The sequence below is a fragment of the Canis lupus genome, chromosome 25 (assembly GCF_003254725.2).
Source record: "Canis lupus dingo isolate Sandy chromosome 25, ASM325472v2, whole genome shotgun sequence".
NCBI lineage: Eukaryota > Metazoa > Chordata > Mammalia > Carnivora > Canidae > Canis > Canis lupus.
In genome coordinates, this window is record NC_064267.1 from 49,872,570 (window position 1) to 49,897,697 (window position 25,128).

General features: G+C 57.6%; 1 protein-coding gene across 1 annotated transcript; it reads left to right on the forward strand.

Moving 5' to 3' along the window:
* Positions 1-23,778: 23,778 nt before the first annotated feature.
* Positions 23,779-24,143, forward strand: LOC112670157 (reactive oxygen species modulator 1-like). Its single transcript, XM_035716376.2, has one exon. It carries the CDS (start codon positions 23,803-23,805, stop codon positions 24,040-24,042), a length of 240 nt encoding a protein of 79 aa, XP_035572269.1. The 5' UTR covers positions 23,779-23,802; the 3' UTR covers positions 24,043-24,143.
* The last annotated feature ends 985 nt before the right edge of the window (positions 24,144-25,128 follow it).

The following is a 25,128-nucleotide window of genomic DNA, read 5'->3' on the forward strand; positions in this document are numbered from 1 at the left end:
GCGGCAGGAAGGCCCGGCGTCTCCTGCGGTGAGAACCCACTTCCTGTTCTCACCACATCTCCTCCATCAGCGGTCCCTCCGGGAGGTGCACCCCCTGAATTATGCATCTCGTATTGACCTTTCCAAACCACTTTTGCCTGCAGTTCGTGCGGGGCTGTGGCTCGCTGATGGGAAGGGGCCTCGCAGGGCAGAGCAGCGGGTCGGAGGGGTGCGGAGGGGTGCGGGGAGCGGGGCCCAGCCGCGACCCCCTCTTGCGTACCCGTGTGCGTGTGTGCCTGTGCGCTGCCCCGATGAGCCAGGCGGGTCAGGGGTTCTGCAGGAGCCGCAGCCCGCGCCCTGCTCACTCCCAGCCTCTGGGGCGTCTCCGGGAGACGGCTGGGGACCCTTGATCTGGTCTCAGCATCTCACTTCACAGGCCCCCCGATGGCAGAATGCACGGTCCCCACAGTCATGGGGGCTCAGTGTCCTGGGGGGCGGGCTGGGAGGGGCGGGGGCCCACCCTGCAGCGGGCGAGGAGCTCTTCCCAAACAACAGGCCGCCCCCGCCCTTCCGGGAAGGGAGCCGTGCAGGGTTGTGTCTGGAGGGTAAGGCTCTTTCCACTGGCTCCTGGCAGGGGTGGTGGCGCGGCGGGCACTGAGGCGAGACCCTGTCCGGTATGAGACGGGGATCAGGACAGTTGGATCAAGCTGACTCAGCAGCCCCTTACCTACCCACTCTGCTTCTCCATTCCCAGGGCCACAAGGGATCCAGGTCTGGCTGCATCATCACTTGGAAGCTGGGCACCGTGTCCCGGCGACAGGCCCCAGGGCCTTTGCCTGGAGCACCCTCCCCCATCCCGCCCGGGAAACTCGCCCGTGTTCTCCGAGGCCCAGCTCTGTTCTCCCCTCCGGCGTGCTGTGCTCGTGTCCCCGCCACAGCGCGTCACCTTCCTGGCTCGCACGGCGAGCCTGTGTTCCCGAGCCTGTGTCCCCGGCACTACTACGCTACGTTACTCAGGTTTTCCAACCAACGGACCTGCTTGAAGAATCCGAGGTACAGAAGGGTTGACCCCTGCTTCCATGTACCAGACACACTTTCGAAGTACGGGAAATCGTGTCCTGAAAATGGTGAGCTGGGTGGGCATGGGTGGGCGCAGGGAGGGTGCAGGGAGGGCGGGGAGGGGGCGGGAAGGCAGGGAGGGTGCAGGAGGGCGCAGGGAGGGCCTGGGGAGGGTGCAGGCGGGCGGGTGCATGATCTCAGCCGCTGTTTCCCGGCGGGCCAGCCTAGGCCTCCAGCCCAGACCCTTAAGGAGCATGGGGAGGGCGCTGGGGCTCCGTGGGTGAGCTCAGGGGGTCCTGTGGGGGGGCCCTGCCTGCCTCTCCCTCTGGCCTCTGGCCCCGGGGCGATGTTTCCCGCTCCCCGGTTAGCCGTGCAGCCTCCGCATCCTGCTTGGCACGCGGCTCCACCTGTGCTCCCTCGGCCCCAGCAGCACCTAAGTCCGCTCAGGGGGCTCCGCCCCGTCCTCCTCCGGCAGGCCTCTCCTCGCCTGCGGGCACCCAGTCCCGTCCCTCCCCACGGCACCCGGTACGGTGGGCCGAGGCTCGGTGACTGTGGAGGCGCGGATGCCACACTGCAGGGTCCTCCTGGTATGGACGCGCCCTGGTGACTATTCCTGCAGGATAGAGGAGCACGCACGCCCGGGGACGCCCTGTTCCTGTCGGGCTGGTTCCATGACTGCTCAACTTCCTGCCCAAGGGCTCTGCACCCACTTTCTGGCTGCACCTCTTTACCACCCCAGGTAGAAGGGCTCCTTGGGTGGAGCTCACCCCGGCCTTGCTCATCTCTGGGCACTGGTTGGTTCACTGTTCACCCATCCAACCACCTGACTGTGTGGTCGGCCCCAGTTAGGTGGGTGACAATTCCTGAGCTCCGTGCACAGGACGGAGAAGCAGCCTGGGGGTGTGCGGAGCTGGAGCCCAGAGCCCCACTGCCTGGCTTCAGACCCCATGGCAGCTGCGTGGCAGCGGGCGGGCGACTCTATGTCTTAGGCTCAGTTTCTTGAGTGACGAGTGTGAGGGCCTCGTAGGGCTGCCGTGAGGATCAGGAGTGTGCATACAGGGGTTTAGAAACGACCCAGGGACGCTGGGGGGCTCAGTGGTTGAGCATCTGCCTTAGGCTCAGGGTGTGACCCCGGGGTCCCAGGATCGAGTCCCGCGTCGGGCTCCCTGCACGGAGCCTGCTTCTCCCTCTGCCTGTGTCTCTGCGTCTCTCTGTGTCTCTCATGAATAAATAAATAAAATCTTTTTTAAAAAACCAACAGCCGGCCCAGCTGGGAATAAACATGGACCTGTTGGCTGGTATTAACCTGATTGTTTGAACAGTGATGGCAAAATGGGGTATAGACATGTTAACGGATTGACCCAGAATCACTTGGCCCCAAGATTCTCGGGCACTTCTGCTGGGGAGAGATGGGGAGAGATGGGGTCCCCCTCCCGCCTCTACCTGCCCGGTAAGGAGATGCTGGGCCAGTTCTGGGTGCAGGTGTGGGAAAGGGCCGCCCCATTTCCTGTGTCCCAGACACTGGCTCCAGGTCGCACCTGCTGGGCTGAGCTGGCTGGGGAGAGCCCGGAGGAGGGGACCCCAGGCCTGGCCTCGCAGAGGCGGCTGCCCCCACACGCCAACTCGGGGACAGAGCCGCTGGGCAGGGAGTCCTCCGGTAGCCGGGGAGCACCACCCACGCCACGTGTAAGCTGAAGAAACGAGGCGGCTCATTTTGCAAACAGACAAACCCAGCCTCAGTTTCCCGTCCCTCCTCCCTGCCTGCTGGCCCCACCCACTGGAGGAAGCGCCTCTCGGGCGCTGAGGGCTGCGCCAGCCCCCACCCGCACTGTGCTCCCGCGCCCCGTGGACCTCTGCCTGTAGGGTCGTTCCCTGCTCCCTCGGGCACATCTCGGCACCCATCCCTGGGTCCGCCGGGCACCGACATGCGCCAGGCTTGGGGCAGCAGGAACGAGGGTCCTGCCCTCCCCCTTTTGTGTCTCTGTGCCCTTCCCTGCGAGGCTCCTGTTGTTTCCCCTTCCCTGGGCCAGGTCCTTTGCTCTTTAGACCAAAAGGCACTCAGAGAAGCCCTTCCCGGTGCCCCAGAGTGGCCCGGAAGCTGCTCCGGAAATGCAGATGCCCAGGCTGCCTTCAGGGGCACCTGCCGCCGGGATGTGGGAGGGGAGGACTTCCCTGGGCAGGCCGGACCCCTGGGTGCTCCAGGGCCCGCACGTGGGCATCTTGACCCCACTGCGTGCCGGGGACACCTGCTCTGAGCACCTGCCCATCGCCGAGCGTGTGGCCGAATGCTCCTGGGGCGCACGGGGCCTTCAGTCCTAACCCTGACTTGGTTTCCACCTTGCACCGAGGGGCTGCCTTGGTCTTCTGTGCCTCTGGTCTCCCCTTCCTCCGAGATGAGGGTGTGTTCAAGGCTTTGCGAGCTCCTCCGAGCTGCCCTGAGCACAAGCACATGCCCACAGTGTGACCCGCCTTCCCGATTCAGCTTCTTGACTCTCACTCCTGATCGTAAGCCTTGACTTTCAGGGAAGACTTGGGGGTCCCCCGGAACCTGCCCCTGTCGGGGTGCAGAGAGGAAGCTGGCCTCCCGGAGAGGTTTCCAGGGGGAAGCAGCACGGGGGCAGGTGGGTTCAGCTCACCTGCAGAAAGCGATGTGGCCACACGCACGTGTCCTGGCCCATCCGACTGCGGCCTGTTCGCTGGGCGGGGGGTGCAGGCTGGGCGGGGGGCAGGCTGGGCGGGGTCGGGGGCAGGCTGGTGTCCAGCCAGGCCGCAGAGGCAGAGGGAAGGGCTGTGCCTTTTCCATCTCCCTGAGCCGGCTGTGCTGACCGGGCCCCTTTCTGGTTTCGCGTGACGGATTCCCGTGGTCTCTTACTAAGACAGGGTCATCGGACAGCAGGTGGGGACGGACAGGGGGTGGGCATTAGAAGGGCCCCAAGAGTAGTATTTGGGCCACAGCCTCAAATGAGGACACACCTCACCATCGTCATCACCACCGGGACGTCGTCCTAGGGGCCCCATCGCCATCTCACCTACCCCCCGACGACCACACGAGGCGGATGGTGTCGCCATTCCCGTTCCACAGATGCGGACACCTAGACCCGGGCGGGTTAGGAAGCTTGCCCAGGGCCGCACAGATTAAGGGGCAGACTCAGCATTCGAATCCCGGCAGGCCGATCGCCAAGCCTGTCCTCCCCCATGCAAATTCGAGGAGCAGCGTGTTCAAGAGCCACGAGCGGTTCAGTGCACGTGAGGGGAACAGGGCCATGGACGAGCGCCGCAGAGCAGGAAAGCCTTGTGGTCAGCTCCCAGACGCCCATCAGCAGGTAAAGAAAACTGACCGCAGAGGGGAGAAGGGGCCGGTCACCCGGCAGCGGGGGCCGAGCCCGGCTGGCACCTGGGTGCCCTGGGTTCCAGCGCGGCCCCAACACAGGAAGATCCCGGCTCCCCATCTGGCTGCTGAGCGTCTGTTTGCTCTCAGAAAACTGCAGAGTAAGCAGCCACTGAGTTGTAATTAACTTTTCCTGGAGTAATTAAAAACTTGAACTATCCCAAATGGTTGCAATTTCCTCATTTGGGGTCTACGTTCGGTGTAGAGAGCGGTTCCAGGGGGGCTCTATCCGCGAATGCCTGCAGGGAGCAGGTGGGTGGGTGCAGGCAGGCGGGATCCGGGTTCCCTCCTGCTGAAGGTTATCGGAGGAATCCTCAACCCAAGGCCAGGTGATTTTCATCTTCCTGCCCCCGTAGACCTGGCAACAGGACCCCAAGGACCTCCCCAAGATTTCCTGGAAGATCTATAGGGGCACCCTCTCATTCGGCAAGAGGCAGGCCCAGGCCCCCACAGCCCACTGTCCGCTAGCTTCTCCTCGAGGACCTGGCACGGAACACACAGGGTGGGGTGGCATGGGGTACGGGTCTGGACTTTTATCTAAGGTCCCACAGATTGCTTTGCACAACAGGGGCCCTGCTGTACCTGGGGCCCTCCAAACCAAAGGCACGGATTGCTTCATCCATGCAGCGGGTTGAACGGTGGCTCCCCACCCCCGCAGAGGACAGGTTCCCATCCGAATTCCAGGAGCCTGTAAATGTTATCTTATTTGGGAAAAGGATCTTTGCAGATGTAGTTAAGTCGAGGATCTTGAGATGAGCTCAGCCCGGATTATCCAGCTGAGCCCTCAGTCCCAGGACACGGGTCCTTATATAAGACAAGTGAGGTGGAAGGGGGGCAAGAGGGCAGAAGAGGGGAGAAGGTGGGGAAGAGGAGGAAGCGGGGGGCCACGCAGGCCGGGTCGGATGCTGTGCCTGCAGACTCTCCCCGGAGCGAGGGCAGCTCGCTAGATCTCCTAGATCTCAGACTTCGGGCCTCCCCAACTACACGATGACAAATTTCTGTGGTTTTCAGCCTCCAAACGTGCGGTCACTCGTTATAGCAGCTCCAGAAACTAATACGATCCCCGTAGCTGGCTGCCGGGCGGGTGAACATTGCTCTGCGCCCCCCTCCCCCCTCTGTCTTTGACTTGACACTATACTCGGTTTCTTCTTAAAAGTTAGTTAGTTTTGAGATAATTGTAGATTTACAGGCAGTCGTAAATTTAGTCCTCTTGCCAACAGTAATATTGCCGTTAGGGTTTTATTTCTTTCTTTCACCGAATTGGAATTTATTATCGTAATTTCTATGTCAGTGTTTGTTTAGATTTATCTGCATTTTCAGTCTTTGCTCACTTGTTTCTCTTTTCTTTTCTTTCTTTTCTTTTCTTTTCTTTTCTTTTCTTTTCTTTTCTTTTCGTCCCTCGAGACTTTTGTTCTGGGACTATTTTCCCCCGGAAAACTTCCTCTGTTGCTCCCCTAGGGATGGGGCTGCGGGAGACGGCTCCTGTGCATCCTATGAATCCTAGTGCTCAGGGTGTGTGACGTAGTGCGATGAGCCCCGGGACGAGTTGCAGAGACTCAAGATGTTCTTCCCAAATGACCGTCCCCCTGAGGATGGTCTAAGTGTCAATTAAATGCACCATGAACGGGTCTTCCTTCCGTCAAATTCTCCAGGTGGGCTCGACCGTCCAGCGGGGAGGCCACTGGGTACCGGTCTCTGCCCTCCGTGAGTGATGGGCCTGGGGCTGCACACAGAGCCTGTTGTCAGGTCATCCCACACATCCACTGCCCAGGGCACGCGGCTGAGATCTTCCCTCTTGGTGTCTTACTGTGTCCACCCTGCTGTCGGCCTCACCCCTGGGTCTCCCTGACTAGCTCTGGGCGTTCATCCTGGGCACACTCCTGGGGCCCGGGCTCACGTCCGGCCTTGCCTTTCCCGCTCCCAGTGCCTGAGGGTGCATCCTGCAGGCTTCCTGCCTCACTGGTCCAGGGAAGAGGTGCGCTGGTGGTTTCTGGGCTCCCTTCCATTTCTATTCCCCTGCGGAGCTTACCGGCCTCTTCAGGAGGAAGAAGCAGGTCACCCTGGACCCCATCCTGGGTGAAGGTGGAGGCTCCCGGCAGCCGGTGACAGGTGCTCAGCGGGCTCTGTGGGCCTGCACGGCTGTGCCTCCCCCTGAGCTCAAGCCTCATCTCCTCGCAGGTTGGAAAGACCACAGCGGGATCTGGACCCTGGTTCCCATCACCCTTGTCCTTCGTGCAGACTTCAGAAAATACGACGCAGGTACAAAATGAAAGAGCGGCTCGGGTTGTTCGAGTCCGTAGGACGGCAAGTGCCTCCCCCCGAAGCCCGCTACCGTTTGCTCTTACTTAAAGAGGGTTGAGTTACGGAATATAAACTGGATAAGAAGTTCATCTGTGATGAATGAGGTTTGGCTGGTGTGAATAATTGCTGCATAAGGAAGAGGATTTTCACCTCCTTTATGCCTCCCGGCGAATCCCACTGATTCAGGAGGACGAGGGCGAACTGAGAGATAGTTGGGTGCGTGGGAAGTCGCTCGGGCAGCGATGGGCCGGAAGTCAAGCATTGAGGTGTTCCCTGGCCTTACCGGGGACTCTCTGGGGCCGAGCGTCTGTGATTTCGGTGACTGCTCAGAGGTTCTCCGGAGCCACAAGAAGTGCGGCTCTCAGAATAGCTCTTGGGGGAGCGGGCGCCCAGCCACAGCTACCCGCACCCCCCGCACCAACGTTAGGAACACAGGGCTTCATTCTGGAGCAAAGGGCCCCGGACGTGCCGCTAGAGACCTGGATTTGAGACCCACGCCGGCCCTGCTCCAGGCACTCACTCTCGAGGCTGGATCCACCTGTGAGCACTTTGCAATAGAAATGCATTTATCTCGTGGTACATTAGTGTCCTGTTTTGGGGAGACCGGGAAGGATAAACGGTAGCGAGGGAAGATGAACCGGCGTCTGCAGGACAGTTTCCTGGACGTGGGACTCCGTTTACAACAGGTGCTCGTAGCTGCAGGGAGAGGGCCGGGCCGCGGGTGTCAGCTCCCCGCAGGATCCCCTGCCGAGCCTCAGCGCACACGAGGGGCTACATCACGGCTGGGCGCCTCGAGATCCTCGTGCCCCTTCCCAGTCCCGCCCATCCGGCCTCCTCAAACGTACCCGCTTCCTCCGGGTTTGCGTACGTGACCTCAGGCGTGCGTTCCCTCAACGTGGGTGCTTCTCGCCGAGCACCTTGTTGATGAGATTTATTCCCATCATGTGTAGCGGTAGTTTGCCCACAGCGACCTCTGTGGAATGGGTGCAATGTCCCCCGGGGCCCCTCGTGAGCGTCAGATTAGGTCGGGTGTGCGTGCTGGGAGGGGCGGCGTGCAAACACAGGGAGTGGCACTGCTGTTCTCATGGCCATGAGCGTGCACCAACCCCCAGTCCTGGATCCCACGGAGACCGGGACTCGCTGTCAGCTCCTCGAGCTCCCGCTGGTGCGTCAGGAGGCCGACAGCGGCTTTGCCAGCACCCCTGGGAGACTCGGGGGGTACCCTCGGGACTCCTGGGCCAGCAGAGCCTCGAGCCACAGCCGCTCCTTCTCCGAACTGCTCAGCCACGGCGCCTGGGGCGCCCCACAGAGTCCCATGTGGTTGGCGCCCTCCTGCCCCCCAGAACCGTGGGAAGGAACGAGCAGGGAGCAGCAGCCAGTGGCCGCCCCGGGGGGCCAGCAGCCAGTGACGTGGGGCGGGGGCTGAGCCCGGCGGGGCAGCCGGAGACGCGGACAGAGGCCGGGCTCCCCGTGGAGACCTGCGGCCCGCGGCCTCTGCCACCGCCTTCGCCTCGGAGGACGCAGCCGAGCCCCGGCTCCCGGGCACGTGGGCAAACTCAGAGGAGGGTTCTGGAATGTCCACAGGTTCACCCCCCTCCTCCTGCCACCGCAGGCCTGCTCCGCTACGCGTCCAGTGGGAATATCTTTCATTATCTCCCCTCTCAATTTAATTAATCCACATCCCGTAATGAACCTTGAAATTTCTATTAAACACATCATTACGAATCAGCACAGAGCTGGTGGTCGGCGGCGGCTTCTCACGGCCGGGTTCCCGGCCCCGCTCCGGGCCTCGCAGCCGCCCCGCCAGCCGCGCTCCGTCTCTCCTCGGGGAAGGCTGGGGGGACCCGCGCGACCGTCGCCGTGCGGGTGTCGCTCCACGGGCCCGGCCTGCAGCCCGGCAAAGTCAGTGCTGCTGCGGACGGGCTCGGGGGCCCAGGGCGGCGAGGGGTGGCCGCGGGGCAGAGCGGCCAGGGCGGGTGGCGAGCGCTGGGACAGGTGTGCACCCCGAGGCCTCCCGCCCTCCCTGCGGGGCACCACAGACACGGGTGTGGGTGCGTGGGGGGTCCGGGTCGCCCGGGCTGGCCGCGGCCCCGCTGTGGTCGTGGGGCCCGGTCGCAGCCCCTCCAAGCGCGCAGCCCCGCTTCGCCGGCTCTCCGTCCTGTTGAAACCCCGGGAGCCCGAGGCTTCCCTTCACCGGGTGCGGCTCAGACCGCCAACCTCCGACGGGCCCTGGAGCCCTGCTGCTCGCCCCCTACCTGTGGGCTGCCTCTCCATACTGTCTCCTTCCTCTCCAAGCCGTCTCCTCCCTCGGTTTCAGAGGGACTCACCTCCTCTTTCGCGGAGGACCTGGAAGCTTCCAGAAGCTCCTCATGCCCCCTCTCCCAGATGCACAGCCCTGCCAGCCGGCTTCCCTCCCGTCCGGGCAGCAGAGCCTTGCCCCTGACAACCGCACCTCCCTCCGTCCTTGGAGCTGTGCCCTCTCGATTCTCAGGAGCTCCGCCCTGACAGCCTCTTCTCCAGCCTCCGCGGAGGCCGTGGTGGCCGCCCGACCCTCCAGCCACAGCCCCACACTCCAGGGCCTCTCCCCGCCCCCCGTTCTGTGCAGAGGCCGACAGCTCCCCTGCTGCCACCCAGCCTCTCGTGGCCCCCCTGGGGCCTGCCCCCCGCCTCCTCGGCCCTTGCTTGTCCTGCTCGCTGACGGCTCCTTCTGAGCCAAGATGTCGCAGAGCTGCCTCCTGCTCCCAGGGTCGGGGCTCATCTAGAGCCTGAGCACGGGGTTGGTGCAGGAGGCAAGGTGAGGCCCAGGGGGTGGAGGGAACTCTGGGGAGCCTGGCCCTCACTGTTGAAGAGAGGCCTCTGCAGGTGCAGCTCGTACTTCTGGGCTCCACTTTCTCACCTGACAACAGGGCAGCTGCTCTAGAAGCTTCTGAGGTCCCTCAGTGGGAGTCCCTGAGTGCCGGGGGCTGGGCTGTCCTACCAAAGCTGAAGTTTGCGGAGGCTGTGGTCTGCCGGCAGCCCTGCCCCCTCGCACCACCTCCTATCTCAGGGAGACAGCTCCGTCCCTCATCCCTCCCTGCCCCCCTTCTCTTCCTCCAACAGCTTCCGGTGGGGGGGGCACCCACTCCGTCCCCGGCTGTGCCCAGGGCCGGGAACACGAACGTGGAGCAGGAGCTGGGCCAGGGCCCTGCCTGGAATCCCGGTTGCATGGGGAGGGAGGCCCACAGGCGACACAGAATCTCAGTGAAATGCAGCAGGAGCTTTTGGGAGGCCTGGCACGGAGCCACGAGGGGTCCCCGTTCGTGCGGGGCTGATGGGTTCTGGGCCCGGGAGGATGGGAAGGGTTGTTGAGGCAGCAGAGATGGGCAAGGACATTGGGGCCGGGAGTTGACAGGCGAGGAGGTCCGAGGCGGGGAAGCTCGCTGCCCTGGAGGAGGGGACAGCTGCAGCCCGGGGAGCCAGGAGCTGGGCCTCGTCTCGCCGCCCCGTCCTGGTCTCTCGTCTTGGAGGGGCTGAGTCCCTGGGGGTTCATGCAGCGGCTTGTGCAGGAGTACCGGCTGCCTCGCCCCGTGGCCTCCTTGGGGCCACAGCTCTGGGACCGGGGCTCTGCCCTTTGCGTCCTTGGAGTGTTAAGTTCTCCACCTGCACTCGGCCGACACCCGGCCCCACGCTGAGGCCGACCACCACGGGGCTGGCTTCTGCTCTGAGGCTTCACACGGAGACCCTGATTCCGGGGGCTCTCCGCGGCACCCCTGGACACCAGGGCGACTCCAGGGCCCTCTGAGCCCCTGCGGCAGGCGGCATATCGTCCTGGTGACGCATGGGGCAGAGTCCAACGTGCACTTCGATGCGTCTCTGTACCCCAATGGGCTCCAGATTCTATTTGTTTGTGAGCCCAGGGCAGGTTGAGGGCCCTTTCCAGATGACTGTGCTGTGTGACCTGTGGCTGAGCGGTCGGCCATCTGCACGGGCCAGGAGGGAAAGTGGGCACTTGGCTCTGTCCCCACGGACTCCAGTGACCCGAGGCCTCCCTGTGCTGGTCAGGCTCCACTTAGCTGTTTTACAAAAGCTGGATGGGACACCCCTTGGCCTCCACTGGGCAGGGACGTTTGCCACAGGGTGCAGCTGGCTGTCCCCTAATGACGCCCACACCCACGCTTCTTGCTCATGGAGGTGGTGTGAGGTCCCAACGAGACACCACGAAAAAATAAATAAGTTCTTGGAGGCTTTCTAGAGGAAGTCATGCATAGCAGCTAAATGCAATGTGAGACCCTGGAACAGGAAAAGGACATTTGTGGAAAACAGATGAAACCCAAATAAGGTCTGTAATTTAACTGACGCTAGCGCTAGCGTCCTGGTGCTGATTCTCAAGGGCGAGCAGGGCGTCCTCGCCGGGGGAAGCGGGTGGACGGCGTCTGGGAACTTTGGGCATTGTTTGCGACTTTTCTTTCTTTCTGTCTTTCTTTTTTTTTAGATTTTATTTATTTATTCATGAGAGACACACAGAGAGAGGCAGAGACACAGGCAGAGGGAGAAGCAGGCTCCATACAGGGAGCCCGATGCGGGACTCGATCCCGGGACCCCGGGGTCACACCCTGAGCCGAAGGCAGATGCTCAACCCCTGAGCCACCCAGACGTCCCTTGCAACCTCTCTGGAAGTCTAAAATCATTTCAAGGTAGAAAGATTAAAAAAACAAGTCACATTATTGATACTTAGGACACAAAGGGAAGTTCTCATCTGACCCTCCCTTGCAGCAGGTTAGCGTGAGGGGGAACGTGGGATCCCGTGAGTGCGACCCCGCCACCTGCCAACCCATCTGCCCCGGGAGGCGCTGCGCTGGGCCTCGCTCCTCGGTGGGGGCGGGGGTCACAGTGGCCACCTGAGCCCGCAGGGGTGAGACTCCGGGCTGCAGGACCATGGGCCCCTCCAGCCCTCTGTCACCTGTTATTTATGATTCCTGTTGTTATTGTTGTTTTTGTGACTCTCTGCCTGGCCCACGCCTTATGCAACACAGAGCTTAACAACTTCCTCGGGGAGCAAGCTGATGGCATGGAGAACGGCCCGGGAGCCCCCCGCTGCCCCGGGGTGACCCTCCGGGAGGCCACGCAGGACGCCCCACGAAGCTCCTCGGGGCTCGCTGCCTGCCAGCGCAGGCCCCTGAAGGGGCAGCCGGGGAACTACTGCCTGTGGACGGCCTTCTCATCCCTGGTTCTTTTGGATTTGGCCTTGAGGGGAGCACGGCCGGAGGCAGAGGGGAGGAAGGCTGATCACCTTGGGGTGTCCTCACGCAGCGACGTCCCCCGGGGACCCCCTGAGTTCCTGCCTCCAAGCGGCGCTCGGTGGATCGAGGGTTCCTGCAGGGTCCCCCCCGCCCCCGCCATCGGATGCGTCTCCATCCACGTAAACAGGAGCCGCGGGAGGCGGGAGGCAGGACCATCGGCGGCGGGCCAGCTGGAGGGACGCTCCCTCTTCCCGGCTCCCCCTTCCCGTAGGAGAGCGAGGCCCCTCGGGGCCACCAGGACGTCCCCGGCGGCCAGTGCTTAACCTCACGGACTTCACGCTCCAGCGCCATCCTGGAAAACAGCCCGGGGGACGTGGACTCGCTGTCACCTCAGAGGGCGAGCAGCCCCACGGGCAGTGATGGTGAGGGGACACAGCAGGTGGGGGACGGCAGCGGCCAAGCGGTCCGGGCTGTGCAGGGGTCCTCGGGAAGCCCCAGGAGTGACTGTGGCTCGGGGTGTCCGGATGGGGGCGGCGGGGTTCACCCAGGGTCCCTCCTCTGTCTGGCAGCCGTGTGGTAAGGACTCAGGGCAGCACGTTGGGGGAATCGGCCACCCCATCTACCTTTGGTGGGGAAGCGGATTTACACACGGATGTGCTTCTGCACATGGGAAGCTGCCGTCGGAAGTCAGGCAACTTGCCCAGGGCCACAGATCCAGGAGGCGGCAGGTGCGCCCACCGGTCAGCGTGGCCTCCAGGGGAGCTAAGGGCGCGCGGGCTCTCGGGTGCTGGGGGCTTCCCGGTGTCGGAGGTTTCCCAGCCACGGAGCCAGGCGAGCACTTGCACCAGTCCGGCTCATCCCAGTAAACCCCCAAACCTACTCCCACCTTTGTGCCCTGGCCCATCCCACAAAGCAGGGGGAGGACCTTCAGCTGCTGCCTCGGCCCCCCAGTGCCTTGACCCCACTGCTGAGCTGGGGGTGTCTGTCGCTGAGGTTTCCGGCGAACAGGTGAGCAGGACAAGCCCGGGTGTCACGAGCTATCCTGGGGCTCCTGGCCCGTCGTACGGTCTCTGAGGTCCCGTGCCAGGTGCAGGAACACAGCCCCCACTTGTCCCACTTTCAGTCCTGCTGACCGGGGGCGGGGCAGGTGACTGCCTGTCAGGCGTAAGGGGCTCACGGGATTCGAAGCAGGGGAACCTCAACCTTGAAGAGCCTGTGGAGCTTTCACCTTTCTCTCCCGGTCACTGCCAGTCCCCTCTGGGGCGCATCCCATCGCCCCCCCCCAGCTCCCAAGGTTAAGGCCGGTGAAACCCGCCCGTCCACACTGCTCAACAGTAGCAGGGAGAAACAATGCCATCCACGGAAGCCTGAGCAGCAGCGGGAAAAAGAAAACTCTAGATTCCTACAGGTGAAGGGGACGCCGGAGCCAATGGCGTCCACCAGGCTGGAGACGTGCGGGGTGGCGCTGGGTCTCCCAGCCCCATGGGAGCCCACCTCCCCGTCTCCTCCCTCTTCTGCATCATGAGGAAGTTAGAGAGAGGGAGAGACAGGCGCCCAGGACAAGACACTTGCAAGACGCGGTCACAGGTGAGCCCTCGAGGAGCCTCCTGAGATGCACATTTGAATCTGTGATCTCAGAAATTATGAACCGGGCGGCTCCAGGTAGGCTGCAGAGTGGGGACAAGTCTGTGCTGACTACACGGGCGACAGTGGACAGAGAGCAGGAGGTTTCTCTGCAATGCACCCTGGCCTGGGCGGCTGCTGGGAGGCGGTATGGGGCACCGAGCTCGTGTCCTGAGCCACCCCTGTGTCATGTCTCAGTAGATGGATGTCAGGGGTTTGCTCGGGGGACGCCGCAGGGCTGAGAGCCATGTGGGCACAGTTCGTGCAGCGCGGGCTGCCCAGAGACGAGAGGTAAGTCCGGTGGGGCCGCGTCAGGTTGGCACAACAGCGACGCAAGAGCGGTGGGGGGCCCCCGTGTCAGGGCCGGGCAGGCAGCTGCAGAATTAAAATCCAGGGGGCTGGCCCAGAAACAGACCGACGAGCAGGATTAATAGACTAGGAAGCCCAGAAACAAATCCAAGTGTCCTTAATAATTTACTCTGTTATTAAAGATATATTTCAAGCCAGTGGCACAAGGATTGATTGCTCGGTAAGTGCTACTGCACCCTCTGCCTAGGCCTTTGGGGAGAAAAATGAAGTTTGAGACTTTCCTCTATATTTTACGCCGCATATATTCCAAGTGTGTTTGTTCTCTCAGTCTCAATATTTAACAGTCACATAATCTCAGGAGTGTGGGAAAACTTTCTAAGGACTCAGCAGACATAAAGCAGGAGACTGACAGATTTGACCACATATAGGTTTTCGTGATATCTGAAGTGTTTGTGGGGCGCCGGGGCGGGGGGGGGGGGGCATCCCAGCGGGAGACAAGCAGGCAGCAGGTGTACCTGGGAGGGCTCCACAGCAGGAAAGGGAGGGGAGAGAAGCAGGACTGGGCAGCGGGAGAAGGTGAGGCCAATGCAGTCTCAGTGGAGCCCACAGTGGAGCCCCCAGAGATGTCAGAAGCAGGTGGCCCTTCAGAAGCGCCCTGTGTTGGGGCTGGGGCTGGGCTACCTATCCCCACCCCCACCCTCCAAATGCTCTTGTCATCCGATGAGCCAGGAAGAGGGGAGGGCCTCCTGGAAGAGACAGTCTCTGGCCACTGAGGCAATGCCAGCCGAGGGCTGACCATGGCGGGGGCGGAGGGCTCTCCATCGGCAGTGCCTCAGCCAGGAGGGGCCCAGGCAGCCCCAGAGCACCTGCCACCTGCCACCGCCGTCAGTATTAGCCAACACCACATTTTCAAACGCGCCAGATAAAGAAATAAACGTGTGATACTTGGCAAGATTGCAAAATACATGACAAATCACTAAGAGACACCGTGGGCATCCCGGGAGAAAAATGGGCAACAGACACGAACAGGCAATTCATCAAAGAAGCAATACGAACGTAACCACAAAGACGTGAAAGCGCTGTTTGGCCTCACAGAGCATGGAAACGTTATTGGCTGGCAAATTAGGAAAGACTTAAACACTGACCCTACAGGCTGATGATCAGGAGCGTGATAGGCTCTCGCCCCTACTGGAGAGTTACACGTTTGTACAGCTTTTCTCAGAGGCAGTTTCCTCAAATGCACACAACATCTTTAAATGCCTGCTTAGGTATGGACCCAAGTCCGATTATGAAAAGTCCTTTCTCCACCACATTGATGGTGTATGTGTGTGTCTATTTCCTTACCCTACTCCATATGTACCATTGGTCAGTTCATCCCTCCCTGGGCCAACATCACATTTGCTTAGTTACTAACTACCCCTTTATAATAAATCTTTTTTTAAGAAGATTTTATTTATTTATTATTCATGAGTGACACACAGAGAGGCAGAGACACAGGCAGAGGGAGAAGCAGGCTCCCTGTGGGGGGCCCGATGACTGGGGATCCTGGGACTCCAGGACCATGCCCTGGGCCGAAGGCAGATGTTCAACTGCTGAGCCACTCAGCCGTTGCACTTTATAATAAATCGTAACATCTTAACGTTCTTAACGTCTCGTGCCTGCTTTTCAAGATTACCTTGGATGCTTGTGAGTATTTGAGTCAGCTTATGAACTTCTGCAAATATCTGCCGGGATTGTCACTGGCGATCCCTTGAATGTATCGAGGAGTTTGGGGAGAATTGTCCTCATCAAAGCAAAGCTTTCCATTTATTTAAAACTTCAAATTTCTCCCAGTGACTAGAGGAGAGGTTCTGTACAGCCCCGGTTGGATCTATCTTTACATAGAATTTTCTGTTTTCTTCCGTTTCTCTCAGTCGTGTTCTGTGGATTTCTGTGTAAAGTTTTTTTTTTAATTTTTAATTTTTAATTTTTTTAAAGACTTTTGTTTGTTCATTTGAGAGAAAATGAGAGTGAGAGAGATCACAGAGGGAGGGAGAGAAGCAGAGTCGTCGTTGAGCAGGGAACCCAATGCGGGACCCTGGGATCATGACCTGAGCCAAAGGCAGATGCTTAATCAACTGAGCCACCAGGAGCTAAAGTTTCTGTACATCTTTTGTTAGATTTTTTCCCCCAGATAAATACTGTCTTTTGTGAATTTCTTATTCTGTGTGCATTACTCACATGGAAATACAGTTGACCTTTGCATCCTGATTTTATATCAGGCAATTATACCAAATTCACTTATGGATTATGATAGTTTACATTGGTCGACTTTCTCTAAGGGTGCTTTTTATGGCTTTATTGTTTAATATGCAATTGATCAAGCTTGCCGTCTTTTCAAATGCTTTTTGGCAATTTTGATGTATTTCTTTTTTTCTGTCTGAACTCTAGAACTCTTCTGACAATGTAAAAACAAAATTTCCTTTGGAATTTTCAACGGAGATCGCAGTAGATCTTATTTAAGATCTTATTGTCACTTTTATAACATGCACATTTCTATCTATGTACGTTTGCAGGAGGTGTGTGCATTTTTTCATGTCTTCATTCATCTTAATATGTTGTGGCTTCAAGAAGAGCGGAGCAGTTAGGGACGGGAGGAAGCGCAAAAGGATGCTTATGGACGCTGGGGGATGGGCTCCCGAGAACTCGCCATCCTGTCCTCTCTGCTCTTGTGAATCTTTGAGACTATCTGCGAAAATTAAAAACAAATCTGCCTGCCTACTCACCTCGTCATTTGCTTCATATGGGCCCTTCATCTTCCTTTTGAAGCCTGTTCTTTTTATTTATTGCAACTGTGACCAGGATTGCTCTCCGTATATATTTGCTACCGTTGGTTTGCGCTGTCTTTATAAGCCATAAGCAGCAAAGCAGAGGTTGAATGTAGCTCTCTGTTCATTGATTCCCATAAATGGAACACAAAATTCCTGAGTGCTTTTCAATAATTCATGGTTTTATAAACATGGAAATTCATTTCAATGTGTCTTGAGGAGAATGTTGCACTGAGTCCCCCAGGGCTTCGAGTGCAGCTCTGGCATCCTGGGTCTGAGGCACAAATCGGGCAGACATAACGCCTCCTCCCCGCCCCTGTGCCTTCCTGGGGGGCTCTGGGGCTGGTCCATGCTGGGATTTTGTGAGACCCCATGAGACCGTGGCCTGGAAGCCACGTGGGAGCCCCACCTTGGGGATGGCCGAGGGGCGTCCAGGGAAGGCACTGATGGCTCCGACCCTCGGGTGGGTCCAGCTGTGGAGGCCAGCAGGTGCAGAGGCAGCTGGACTCCCCCTCCCCACAAAAGGTGTTTCCCCGGAGATCTCCGGTGCCACCCCTTGTACGGGCCCCAGTGCCCCAGAGCAGCCCTTACTTGCATCCAGATCTTCCACTTGCTGCGTGTTTCTTGGGCAAGAATCTCACATTTTAGAGTCTTGGTTTTTGATGATGTTCACAAGTTTCTGGCGCAAACACTTTCCACGTTGGCTGAACCCCACCGTGGGCTGTCCATCACGCTTGGGTTCTGTCTCTTGTTCATCGGATACCCACAGCTTCTGTGGCAATGAAACATGAAGTCATTGTATTTTACAGATGAGAAAGGCCAGGCCACATCTCCTTGCCCCAAACCACATGGAGAAAAGTCCAAAACAAGTTGAGACGCAACACGGAGTGATATCACCGCCACCAAACGGCTTGTGGCTCCGAGCCAGCCGGAGCTCCTAGAGCTGCTCTAGGTCGTCTCTGTGGCGTCTCCGCGGCGTGTCCGCGGCGTCCCCACGGGGCTGGCCCAGGAGCACTGCCCCCCCCATGAGGCGGCCCAGCTGGGCGGGCCAGTTGCTCAGGCTGAGGACTGGTCTCCTGTGCTCCTGCCTGGCCTGTAGCTCCAGCCCCAGCGGCAGGTCGTCCTGCAGCAGGAGAAGAGATGGAGACTGTCCTCCGAGGCCGGCCCTGCCTGGGGTTGACTCATCTGTGGCCTGGGTGAGGGTGTCTGGGCGGCCGACCTGACTTAGGATATTTCCAGTGCCTCAGGTGGATCTCCCATTTTGCACTTTCCCCAACAGACTCTAATTTTCTTAAAATTGAGATATAAAATCTTCTTGGCATTTTTTTTAGATACTTCTACTTCGAGTAGAATTTCAGAATCAGAAATTTGAAGTTGCACAAGCCTTCCAGGAGAGGAATTGGGGTTTAAAGACATTGACCCCTCCCTGTCACGACTGTTAGTGACATTCATCCTCATCTGTCGTTTCCCCTCTGATGACTTTTCAGGAGTTTAAACCACACGTGGCGCCAAATCTGTCTGTGTGTTCCTTTATGATTCTGGATCTCATAGCCTGATTTTGAAGACCTTCGTTACCCCAGGATTATAAACATGCATTTCCCTATATTTTCTTCTGCTTGCTTTTATAGTTAAAAATATTTGGAGATCTTATTTGTCAGGAATCTGGGCCTGACTACAACGTGAACAGAAATAAGATCTGGTTTTGAGATGGGAAACGCATTTCCAACCCTGTGAAACGAGAAGTTTCCATATTGAGTTGAAGCGCACCTGTATTTTATATAATCTTATAATATGGTAAACGGCCATTGTGGAGTGTGTATTGAGCGGCCTGTCCATCCCATTGATCTGTTTCTATATTTCTGCACCAGTATCTAATTGTTCTGATTAATATCGCTCTACAGTTTGATTTATTAAACAGGGAATGTCTCCCATGACAGTCTTAATTTTCATGAATTTCTTGGCAGTTTTTACATATTGACGTACACTTCCAGCAGAATTTTAGAATCCACTTTCCTAGTAAAAAAAAAAAAAAATTCCTTTACCACATTCATTTGAGTTGGGCTGAATTTCATAATTAGCCTGGGAGATTTCACATCTTTACCCAGCACATCTCGCATCCGGAAACAAGATGTATCTTTATTTAAGCAAACCCCCATGTCCGTCAGGAAAGTTTTATCATTTTTGTTACGAGGACTGTGCGTGTTTCTTGTTAAACATGTTGCCAAATATTTTATGGCTTTCCTTCCAAATATAAGCACAGCTTCTCCTCTGTGGCATTCTGCATTTGTTAGTGGGGTGCCCGAGCGGGGTGTGCGTTCTGGGTGCCTTGATCTGGGGTCTGCACGGCTCCTCTGTGTGGATAAAGCAGAAGGCGCTGGCCCCGGGGGACATAGCCACTAGCCCAGGAAGGGCAGTGAGGGGCCCCCTTGGTCCTGGGGATACAAGGTGTGGACAGGGCTGGTTCCTCCTGAGGCCCCTCTCTTTGGCATGTAGACGGCCACCTACTCCCTGGTCGTCCCTCTGTGTCTGTGTCCTAATCTCCTCCAGGGACACCAGTCATAATGGATCAGTGGCCGCCCACTCGACCTCATGCGACTCACTTCTCTGCAGCGATTCTCTGAGGTACTGGGGCTCACAGCGTCAACCGATGAACGTAGGGGGACCAATTAGGCCACAACAGGCTCTAAAGGCTTCTCTGCGGCTCCCTTGACTTGTCTACATGCAAATGATACCATCTGCAAATAATGGTAACTTTATTTCCCTTTTCCAGTATTCTGCTAAGAAAAATCATTGTGGAAAACCTCGTAAATGAAGCCGAAGGCGGCTTACCGTCCTTCTGACGTCATCCTTGAGCAGTACCTAATGGGCCCAACTGAGGACTCTCTGATTCTTTAGGGGAATGCATCCATGTTTGACACATTATTTGCTGGGCGGTGCCAAGACTTTGCAAAATTTCCCGTGACCTTGTAGATTTTTGTTCAGTGGGGATGCGAGTGACCCCCGACTCTTAGGAACAGGCACTGCAAACCCCACGGTGCCGCTGCCCTGCAGGACACTCCAGTTTTATCGCTGACCTGGCAACCTGGTGTCAACACTCTTTCCCGTTGCTTATAAACATCCATTTCCCGAAATGCTCTCTGTACCAGCTTAGCCATCTTGGCAATTCTCTCATTAAGGAGTTAAATAAATCTCTGACACAGTTATTTTTGGGAGAGTCTTTCTTTAAACCACACTCGGACAGATTATACACGCGTACTGTGTTTAAGACTGACCCAAGGAGCATTGATTTGTGTTGGAAATTACAGCCTTGTTGTCTCTGGAATAATTTCCTTGAAGCATTAGGACAATCCATTATGGTCTACTTATTGTACATCCTCCCCGCGCTCTGAGTGCTCTTCTAGACTTTCTTCCAACGAGAGCAGCGCCCTCTTGCCCAGTGAGCGCGGATTTGTCCATATACGGTAACGGGATGTGCGCGGCGCCTCGCTGCCTCTTGCTCCAAGCTGAGCAAATTCTGCACGATGGTGGAGCTGATGGCAGAGCTGATGGCTCCGGGCGCCCCTCGTTCCATCTAGCGTTTTTTGTGGCACATGCTCTTGACCCGTGCTGGCTGGCGAAGGGTCTGTGGGCGCTGGAATTAGATCCAGTGCAGAGAAACACAGTCGTGCCTGTACATGAAAATCCTAATTTTAAGGAAATTCTGCAGCATTTAAGGAGAAGCTGGGGGATCCAGAGGGTGGGGACAAGAGGGTGAAGGGGGATGGTGGACGGAAGGCTTTAGAACTAAGCGCGTCCCACCCCACTCAGCCCGCAGGCAGATCCAGAGCTTAGGATGGAAGAGGTCAGCTCTACTGCGACGTGCACGTGGCCGTCGGGGCTGTGAACATCCAGGATGGCCCTCCCCAGTGCCAAGGCCATAGGTCATTCTTCCCCTCGCCCGCCCCTCCCCGCATGTCCCCTGTCTGTCCACGCCCTGTCCACACTGTCCTGCTGTGTTGGCCTCGCCCTAACGACAGAGGTGAGAAGCAACGAGGGTGAAAGCAGGTGCCGAGGGATGGGAGCGCCTCGGAGCTCCGGCCTCACCTGCGCGCCCGCTGCCGGTTTCTGAGAGCTGCTCGGTGCAGGCTGAGTGTCCAGACACCATTTGCTGGCTGGGCTTTGCTTCCCTTCGCTCCTGGGGACTCCCCGGAGAAAGGAGACGGTACTCTCAAGGGCTGTCTCTCTACCCCTCTTCTCCAGAACCCAGGCCGGGCTTGCACGGCCCCGCAGAGAATGACAACCCCGTTGTGGGGGGGGGGGATCACGGCTGCCTGAGGATGCTGGGGAGGGGCTGCAGGCGCCTGGCCTTGGCCTTCCGTTCCCCCAGGGCCTTGCCCAAGGTCTGGGGGTGGGCAGGGGTGTCAGCCGTGGAGAGGAGATGCAGTCACGATCTGGCACCTGCCCAGTCCCTCTCCCACAAGCTGCTGACACGTCAGGGCCAGTGCCCAGGTGGGAACGGTCAGCCCAGGGCTGTGACGGCCATATAGCCTGTCACCATCTAGACAGGCCTCCGGGCCTGGCTCCGGCCACAAAAGGCTGTGTCACGTCCCTGTTGCAGCCCGTCTCCCCCTCCTTTTGGCCGCCGAGGGACCATCTTTTCTCCCTCGTTCTGTGCCCCTTGTCCCCTGCCCTGAGACAGCACCGAGCGTCCACAGACCGTCGTGTCCCCTCGGCCGCCGTTTGTCACCCCGAGAGCTGGGGCAGGTGTCACTTGGGCTCCTGAAGGTCAGCAGAACCGCCGCTTCCCCAGGGCCCACCCTGGGCCCCTGCTGCCTGCGGTCTCTGCGGGGCCCCCACCCAGCTTCCTTGGAAACACCATGGTGTCCCCTCTCCCGCTCCTCACAGCAGATCAGTGTCTAATCTTCTCTGTCATGTCCATCTAGTCACACATCTAACTTGAGTTTCCTGGAATTTAGGATTGAAGTTGTCTCCCTTTTGCACTTCCTTTGCTTTTCCATCAGCCCCTAACTTTCTACGCACTTGCCTTTTGATTACACGGTTCGCCAAACACCTATCGGTGGCTGTGCGAAGGGTGTTTGCCAGTCGTCCCCGAGGACCTGGGGTGCGTGTCTCCTGCAGGCAGAGCGGGAGGCGACGGAGGGAGAGAGCAGGGGCGTGAGCGGGGAAGCACCGGGACAGGGCTGTCCCTGGCCCTGCGGCCTCCTCCTGGTGGGCCGCTCAGTCCTGCGGGGTCTCTGGTTCAGGAACCACCGCCTCACACCTCACTGGGATTTTCTGTCTGTGTGAGGAAGCCAGAGACAAAATAGAGAGCACCAAGCTCACATCGTGCACGTCCTGTTCCCAGGCCGCAGGCTCCCTTTGCCTCACACCTGCTCGCGGTGCTGCTTGCAGCTGGGGTCGGTTTGCACGGTAACAAAAGCACCTGTGAGCCTGATTCTGTGGGAACGAGAAGTTCCCCTTGTGAAGCAGAGGGTGGAGAGGGGGGTTCAGAGGCCCCACGTTCCTAGGAGGTGCCATGGGGGCCGGGGACAAAGGGGAATGACCTCACTGGCACAGAGCATTTTATTTTATTTTATTTTAATTTAATTTAATTTAATTTAATTTAATTTTATTTATTTTATTTATTTTATTTTATTTTATTTTATTTTATTTTTAAGATTTTATTTATTTGAGAGAGAGAGAAAGCATGAGCAGGGGAAGGAGCAGAGGAAGAGGGAAAAACAGATGCACCACTGAGCTCCAGGAGCCCGACATGGGGCTCGAGCCCAGGACCCCAGGACCATGACCTGAGCCGAAGGCAGATGCTCAATCCACCCAGCCACCAAGGTGCCCCATACACAAAGCATTTTAAAGAGAAGTTTGATTCTTTTTTTTTTTTTTAACCTGGAGTGCCTATGCTTTTTCGCCATCCTTACGTGCACTTGGAACATGTATATATTTTTAATCTTAGCAATTGTCGTTTTGGAATTCTTCATTCATTTATTCTTTCAACATTGGCTGAGCACCTGTTGAGTTCCAGGCACCCTGCTGGACTCCGTGAGGGCAGTGGCACGTGGCGGCGTTCTGACCCCCCAGAGCTTGCCCATGAGAGGACAAGGAAACACACAGGTGTGTGTTCTTTGCTCCCAATACAACAAGTGGCCACACATGCTGGCTTGCACAGTGTGAATTAACGATGGCACAGCTCTGGAGGTCAGAGGTCAGAGGGCTGAGGTGGGCATCCTGGGGCTGATGCCCTGGTGCTGGCGGGGATGCTTCCCTCGGAGGCCCTGGGGCCGCTTCCTGCCTTTCCCAGCATCTTGGCCTAGGGTCGCTCCTCCATCTGCAAAGGCAGCAGCACGGCATCCCTCCGGCCCTGCGTCCACAGCCACATTTCCCTGGGCTCTCCCCTCCTGCCTCCTGCTCCTCTATAAGGATGCCGTGATTACACAGGCCACACTGGGTGACCCAGGACACTGTCCCTGTCGTAGGGAATCCTCCCTAGCTCGGTAACAGGACGCAGTTACAGGCTCTGGGGATGCGGCTGTGGACATCTCTGAAGGGCCATTATGCTTAACTGGGACAGGTGCTACGGAACGACGGAATGCTGCATGACGGCCGGCCACAGGCAGGATGGCCAGGGGAGGGACACTGTGACCCTTCGGTGAGGATGTAGAAGAGGCAGTTAGGAGAGGAAAAGGAAGTAGAAGGCGTCCAAATTGGAAAGGACGAAGTAAAACCACCTCTGGTGCCGGTGGTGTGACGTCATCTGTGGGCGAGCACCTGCTAGAGCTAATAAATGAATCCGGTAAAGTTGCAGGACACGAAATAAAAACACAACCTGCTGTTTCCGTCCACCAGCCCTGGACCATCTGAGAAGACAACAAGGAGAGCAAGCCCATTCGCAGGAGCAACAAAAACAATAAAATACAGGAATAAACTTAACTGAGGAGGTTAAACTTCTCAGAATCACAAAACGCCGGTGAGAGAAATTTAAGAAGAAACAAGTAAACGGAAACACGCCTTGTGTTCGTGGGACTGGAAAACCTGGTGTTGTTGAAACGTGGTCTTCCAGATTCAACGCGATCCCTTTCAAAATCCCAACCGCGAGAACTGAGTGACCGAAGCCGCGAACGAGATGCCGGTGGCCGTGGGGCCCTACGGACAGTCCCAGCCGAGCTGCTTTGACCGCGTGAAGATGGGCTTTGTGATGGGTTGCGCAGTGGGCATGGCGGCCGGGGCGCTCTTCGGCACCTTTTCCTGTCTCAGGATCAGAATGCGGGGTTGGGAGCTGATGGGCGGCATCGGGAAAACCATGATGCAGGGTGGCGGCACATTTGGCACATTCATGGCCATCGGGATGGGCATCCGATGCTAATCCGGGCAGTGGTTGCCCATACACCTACCCTTTCCCATCAGTCCAGCTCATGTACTATAATAAAACAAAATTCTTTGAAAAAAAAAAAAACAAAAACAAAATCCCAACTGCCTTTTATATGGAAATAGAAACCCCCCCTAAAATTCGTATGGAAGCACAAAAGGCCACGAGCAGCACAACCACCTCGAGAAAGACAAGGCTGGAGGCATCACGCTTTCTGATTTCAAGATATATCACAACCCTGCAACCCTGGTAATTAAAACAGCGTGATGCTAGCGCGTGAACACAGACACGGAGACGGATGGAACGGAACAGAATCCAGGGAGGCACCCAAGCACCTGAGGCCACCCGGTCTTTGACAAGGCTGCCAGGAACACACAGTCGAGAAAGGACAGTCTCTCCAACAAGTGGTGTGGGGGAAACCCGCTGGACGGCCGCTCGCGGAAGAGCGAGGTTGGATCCTACCTTACACCAGACATGAAAATCAACTCAAAATGAGTTAGAGACTTAAGAAGTGGAAGACTTGAAACTGTAAAAATCCTGGAAGAAAGCATAAAGGGAAAGTTTTGTCGTTGGTTCCGGCCGCGATTTCCTGGATATGAGACCAAAAGCGGCAATAGGTAAACGGGACTCCATCAAACTATAAAGCTTCTGCACGGCAAAGGGACCCATCACCAGCGTGAGAAGGCCACTACGGAGTGGGAGAAGATATCTGCAAACCGTGTATCTGATACAGGGTTCATGTCCAAAATACGTAGGGAATTCATACAATTTAATAGCAAAAAAAACCTAGAGAATTCGATTAAAAGAACTTGAATAGACATATTGCCCAAGAAGACGTACAAATAGGCACCAGGTACACGAAAAGATGCTCCACGTCACTGAGCATCTGGAAAATGCAAACGGGATAACAGTGCACACCTGTTAGGATGCCTTTCTCGAACACCTGATGATGATGAGTGTTGACGGGGATGCGGAGCTCCCGGGACCCTCGTGCCCTGTTGGTGGGAATGCAAATGGTGCATCTTCTCAATGGAGAATGCGATGGAGGCGCCTCAGAAAATTAAAAACAGAATCGCCGTATGA